The sequence below is a fragment of the Nannospalax galili genome, unplaced genomic scaffold (assembly GCF_000622305.1).
Source record: "Nannospalax galili isolate Female #2095 unplaced genomic scaffold, S.galili_v1.0 scaffold1128, whole genome shotgun sequence".
NCBI lineage: Eukaryota > Metazoa > Chordata > Mammalia > Rodentia > Spalacidae > Nannospalax > Nannospalax galili.
Window position 1 is genome coordinate 22369 of NW_008358632.1, and position 6583 is coordinate 28951.

Consider the following 6583-nt stretch of genomic DNA (forward strand, 5'->3'; position numbering starts at 1 on the left):
GGAGACCCTGTCTCAAAAAGAACAAAAAAAAAAAAAAAAAAAAAAAAAAAAAAAAAAAACAGGGACCATGTCCACCTGACTGATTTCTATGCCCAGCACCTGGCAGAGTCTGAAACAGATTAAGGGTGCAAAATAGTTGCATACATGAATTGAAGCAACCCAGGGCTTTGGCCACTGCCAATCTACCTAGGCTCTGTGTTCTCTCTTCTGGCGTGCTGTAGAGCTGCTTCCGAATCAGGTATCTGTCAACCTATCTCCCTCTGAGTAACCAGGACAGGATCACTGAAGCCAGCTAATGAATGTGGCTGCATTATTTATGCCTGGAACAGGAGGCCTGTAAGGGCTTCACCATCTACACAAGAAAGGAGTGTTTACCTTTCAAACAATGGAGAACAGATAAACATACAGTTATATTCAAATAAACCCAAAAATGGAAAATCACAAAGGCACCTGTCACAGCACACTTACTTTTCTTTCATATACAGGTCGGGGACTAAGAATCATGTTGCATGAAGCAAGGGACAGGCAGAACTTCATCAATGATGTTCAGTATCTGCGGGACATGCAGCATAAGGTGGACTCTGAATATCAGGTAATTGCAGAAAGCAAGGATTATCTTCCGCCTCTTGTTCCATTAATAGGATTCAGAATGCAGTGTCCACATAAGATAAGCTCACCCCCAACCCTTCACTCACCACATGACCATGGACAGCCATTCACCTTTCTCAGCCTCCATGTCCTCATCTGTAAAATGGTTCTAATGACAGTACCTACTTTATAATATTGTCACAAAAATTGAATAAGATAAGCATATTTAGTGTAGGGACTTGGAAGATGGCTCAGTGGGTAAGAGCACTTGCCATGCAAGCATGAGGACCTCAGTTCAAATCTCCAGCACTCATGTAAAAAGTCCGGCATGACAGCATGGCTATGCATATCTGTAACCCTAGTGCTGGAGCGGGGGGCGGAGCTAGAAGGATGGCTGGGACTTGCTGGCCTCCAGTCTCATTCCAGAGTCAGTGAGAGACCTTGTCTCAAAGGAATAAGATCAAAAGTTATAAAGCAGGACACCCCACATCTTCTGGCTTACACACATGTGCAGGGGTAAGCACACCTATGCACACACAAATATTTTGTGTAGTGTTTGTCCCACAACCCTTAATATAAGTGGTATTAGGGTTCAAATTTGACAAACCAATTGAAAAGCAATAAGACGTTAAGGGGTTAACTGGGTCACCCTACCATTTACAAAATAGCACGACCTGCTGTTGTCATGGGTGCCAGAAGAAAGGTGGTTAGCACACTCACTCTACAACAAGCAAGCTTCTAGTCTCCCTGGCTACAGTGTTTACACACAAAAACAAAACTGACGGAGAGCCTGAGGGGTCATGCTGCAGTTACCTGGGGCTGGCATAGACAGACTTGATGGAATGGGTGGTGAGATTCTGGGAGCACTTTGAAGATGTCACTCATCTCCTCCTGCCAGTAGTGGCCCTTGTCAGTCAAGGAGGCATATCCTCAGCCTCTGTGGAAGATCAGAAAGTGTTCCTTCCCTGAGGAAAACACAGATCCAGATCAGCTGTTATAAGGTTTTTCTCCTTCTTAGCAATTTCAAATATAACAGCCTCCTGTGTCACCAAGGAAACCAGACCCATCTCAGTAACCTGACTTCACCTGAATAATACCTCTCTGCTTTGGGGCTGGAAATGAAGTCAGCAGCTTCCTCCTAAGACTATAACATCAAGGAAGTTTCTGGGAATCGAGTAAAATGTCAACATATGAACAGGTCATCCTGGAAATTCATCTGCTTTTCACAAAGATGCCTCTGCCACAGACTGCTGTGTGGAAAACCTTGTTCAATATGTCTCCAGAATGAGCACATAAGGATAATCAGTCTTATTTCTTGTATGGTCCCTGCTGAAAAAAAATCATACACTGGGTGGCCTGGAGCCATGCCAGTTTTCTGATCTCACATAGGTTTTCAGCATCACCAATTTGTGTGTGTGTGTGTGTGTGTGTGTGTGTGTGCCCATGCATGCACTATTCAACCCAATAAGATCTTAAGTACCACCTTCTATGTACTGAACAAGGTCCCTTCTCCTCCAGTGCTCCTATTCTAGGCTTGAGAAGTAAGACACACACATACACACACACATACAAAATTATTTTAGTTACTGCTCTAGTTTGGATCTAGAATGTTCACTCATAAGACCAAGAAGCTTGGTCCCCTTCTTGGTACTATGAGGAAATGGCTGAACCTTTATGAGGTGGGCCCTAATGGAAGGTCTTAGGTCATCGGAGGTATGCCCTGGAAGGGGACTGTGGGAACTTACTCCCTTTCACTTCTTGACCACTAAGATAACTGGGCTTCCTTTAGAGTATGCTACTGCCATGATGTTCTCTGGTGCCACAGGCCCAAAGCAATAGGGCCATTTCATCATAGCATTTGGTCATGATCAAACTTCCAAGGCCATGAGTCAAACCTTTCTTCTCTTTAAACTGACTTGCCTCAAGTACTTGTTATAGTAATAGAAGACTGAGTAACACAGTTGCTGATATATGAGGAAAACAAAACAGGTGATGAGGGCAGGGGTGATGCTCCTTGACACAGGCAGGGAAGACCTCTGAGAAAGTGCTGTCTGCGCGCTGTGAAAGTGAATGATGGGAAAGAGCCCCCAAGCCATCGCAAGCAGAGTGAAAGCAAGTGCAAAGGCCTGAAGCAGACTGCCCTGGAAACTTCAAGAAAGCAGGAGAAGGTAAAAGTGGCGGATGGAGCACATAGAATGTGAGGCGATGGGAAAGTTCCATAGTGCCAAATCATATTGTATCTTACAGGGCAAAGCCTGATGTGTGATAAACTTGATTTTTTTTATCACAGAATTACTGGATGGTTTTAAGAGAGGAGCAGCGTGATCTGATGGGGATTTAAAAAAAAAAAATCATGTTGGCTTCTGTGTAGAGAAAGGACTGGAAAGGGCAAGAGAAAAACGCAGGGAAATTTGTAAGGAAACTGACAGATATTTCTGAGAGAGATTATGGTACCTGAACCAAGTGCATAGGAATGGAGGTGGCAAAAAGTGGTCTAGCACAGGCAAGGGAGGCTGAACACGTGTTTTGCTGATGGAGCGACTCACTTCACCACATTTACTGGTCCGTCAGCTTCTCTGCTCATCACTGATGTTTTATAGCCTTCAAATCTCTCACCCCATACTTCTAGTTTCCCTTCAAACAAAAGCCCTAGGGCATCAGTGGAGTAACCCTTTCAAACTCCTCTATGGCCATCCTAGGCCCACCCTCTAGCCCTCAAATCTCAGAGGATAGGATGACCCTCTGTCCTGCCACTGACCAGCTGAGACCTTGGCTCACCTTCTCTGTTGTCCAGCCTTCCCCATCCATAGGATTCTCTGTGTGTGTGTTTCTCTCTCCTCTCTTTCTTTCTTTGAGACAGGGTCTCCCTTATAGCCCCAGCTAGCCAGGAACTTGCTATGTAGACCAAGCTGGCTTCAATCTCACAGAGATCCACCTGCCTCTACCTCTGGGGTGCTAGAATTAAAGATGTACTCCACCATGCTTGGCTTCTCTTTTATTTATCTATTTATTATAGTGCAGGGATTCGAACCTGAGACTTCATGTGTGCAAAGCAAGCACCCTACCGACTGAACTATATCCTTAGTCCAACCTTGTCTTCATATTAGTTCAGTGTAAAAATGCACTCACATGTCCTATCCTAAGAACTAAGGACCAGAGCCTTTTCCCTCCTCAAGCAGCAGCTCTGGCTTCTTCCTGTCTGTCCCAGCCATCTGGAGTCAGCCAGCCTCTTCTCTATCTCCTCTTCCTTCTGTCTCCTCTCTTGTAAATCTCCACTTCCTTCTCTTGTTTCCCCAGCCACTGCTAAGGCCAGTAGCCAAATTCAGTGACACCTCCACAGTCTTTGTTGCCTGAAGTCTAATTGTCCTGTCCTCTTCAAAAGTTGCTCATTTGACTTTCTCACATCAGTCACAGTCTCCTGACATTCTGCCCATCTCCCTCACATTAATCTCCATTTTCTTTTCTACTTCCTCCTCTTCTCTCTACCCTCAAATGCTGACTCCCCAGGCCTCCATCCTCAGCCCATCATTTTATTTTGATGCACAAGGTCAGCATTAGTTGTTGCATCTCCTCATGGTTTTTTTTCTCTCATTTTATGATTTATTTTTATTTTATGTGTATGAGTGTTTTTTTCTGCATGTGTGTAAGTGTACCATGTATGAGCAATTCCTGTGGAGGCCAGAAGAAGGCATCAAATCCCCCCAGAATTGGTTACAGATGGTTGTTAGCTGCCTGGTGGGTGCTAGGAACTGAATCTGTGTCCTCTACAAGAGTAGCCAGTGCTCTTAACCTCTGAGCCATCTCTCTAGTCCCTATCTTTCTGTTTTTAACCACTACTCTGTACTAATGACTTATAACCAGGAATCTCCCTCCCCAGAATGACAGAATCATGGGTGTACCTGCTTCTTGGATATTTTCATCTACATGTCACACAGGCATCTCAGATGCAACATGTCCACAGGCATATCCCACATATCCATCCCCCCACTACCCCTCCTCTAATCTAACCCTCCCCTGACTCCTCACCTTCCTCATCTATACTGCTTCAGCTACCAAGCCCTGCCAAGCTCACCCAAGAGCTCATGAACCTGTGCCACCTTTCTTTCCTGATGCACCACCGTGATTCCAACGAAATTCCATAATTTCTCCCCCAAACTATCACAATAGCCTCATAACTAGCTGGTCAACTGGTCTCCACCTCTGTTCCTGTCATCTCCTAGATTATTCTCTTGAGCTATCTGAATGTACATCTGTCTATACCTCTGGAATACGTGAAGACTTTTAATGGTTTTTCCTCACTTAAAGTCAGGCTCCATACTCAAGAACTTAAGTAAGACTAATGGAAACAGGAACTACTTCTTAAACACCGCCCCCCCTTGCTTTACCACATTCCTCTACAAGGCTAGTGAAGATCATAGTTTTAGTTTAGCACTAACAGGAACCTCTGATCTCATATAGTAGTGCACAGAGTAATTTTAAAAAAAAAAAAAAAAACACTACCGAGCTATAATTTACATATCATGAAATCTAACCTGTTTTAAGAGTACTATTAATTTTTAGTAAATTAGCAGTCATAACCATCACCGAGTTTTAGGACATTTCCATCATCCCGATTCCTTAGCTCCTTTTTTAATACCTCTGGCACAAATCCGCCTGTAGTTGTCTTTTGTTCCACTTCCTCTTCAACTTGACCACAGCTTCTTAAGGCCAAGGACTGAGCCTCTTCTATGCTGTCATTCATGAAAGCCAATCTACCTAACTTAACCACCAGTGATGCTTGTGAGACAGAGTCTAGCTAGCTTGTGACTAGTTCTAGCGCTAAATACACTATTTTTGAGAATTTTCAAAACCCTTCATCAAAAGAGTCTGCAAAAAAATAAATATGGTTACCTTTAAGGTGTCCTGAGGACTGTTGAAATAAGTCAACGGAGCCCCACAGTAACCAAAGGGAACAGCAATGGCCTTCCAAATACTATTTAACCTGTCCTGTGCCTTACTCCAGGAAGGATTTAAAATTATGATTAAAAGTCAGTTGCAGCCTACATGGTGGTGCACCCTCTCACCCCATACCACAACCCCAGGTCTTGGGAGGCTGAGGAAAGAGGATGGTGAGTTCAAGGCTTGGCTGGGCTCATAGCAAAACTCTGTCACAAAAGAGAAAAAAATCAGTCTCATGACTTTTAGTGATGGTTCAATAACTTAGTCCCATATGGCCAATGTGTATTTAGATCATTTACTAAAGGTAGACGTTGTGTTGGATATTGATACTCCAGTCGGTTGTATCCAGCCTACTGTTTGTGGCCAAGAATAGCTACAAATGCAGCCCAACACAAAATCATAAACTTACTTAAAACATTGTGAGATTATTTTAATGATTTTTTCTTGGTAACTTGATCACATGGGTCTCACGCCTGAACTTTGTAGATGACATCATGTTGCAGTGTCAGAGGTTGGACTCACTTGCTATGAGTTTGGCCTGTTACATCTGGTAGGAATCCTAGTTCCCTCTCAGTGCCACCATCTGCTTGGGACACCAAGGATTCCCCTTTTCAGGGTGTACAAATAGTGCAAGACCTAATAACTATATACAACTACCAAATCATATACATTTGCCACATATTCTTTCCTGAATCTGACTTGCCTTTAATGAATTGACTCAAATTGAAGCCCTTAGGAACCTCCTGTGTAAACTATTCCTGCTCTATCCTAAAATACACTGAAGGTTGGTATGCACTGAACTAGCAGTGCCTTTAACAGGTCCCTGGGCTAGTGGCAAGAGAAGGCTAAACCCACCCTGAGTTATTTTGATACCACTCTTTTCAGTGGCTGGGAGGGACTCTTCTGAGGAAAAAAAAAGGAAATAAACATCTATTTGGCATATTACATGCTATTTCAGAATCTGGTAACTAGTGTATAATTATATGTCATCTCAGAATTGGGCTCTGTTCCTTCAACGATGTTCCTGCTCAACAGTTTCTCTCTCTCTCTCTCTCTC

General features: G+C 43.6%; 1 protein-coding gene across 3 annotated transcripts in view; it reads left to right on the forward strand.

Moving 5' to 3' along the window:
• Window positions 1–493: 493 nt before the first annotated feature.
• The window catches only part of March10 (membrane associated ring-CH-type finger 10), a 99788-nt gene continuing 93698 nt past the window's right edge, over window positions 494–6583 (forward strand). For all 3 annotated transcript variants that reach the window (XM_008821878.2, XM_008821879.2, XM_008821880.2), the window contains exon 1: window positions 494–592. In XM_008821878.2, coding sequence (XP_008820100.1) covers window positions 503–592 — 90 coding nt within the window. In that variant the 5' untranslated portion in view covers window positions 494–502. The remainder of the gene's footprint in view (window positions 593–6583) is intronic.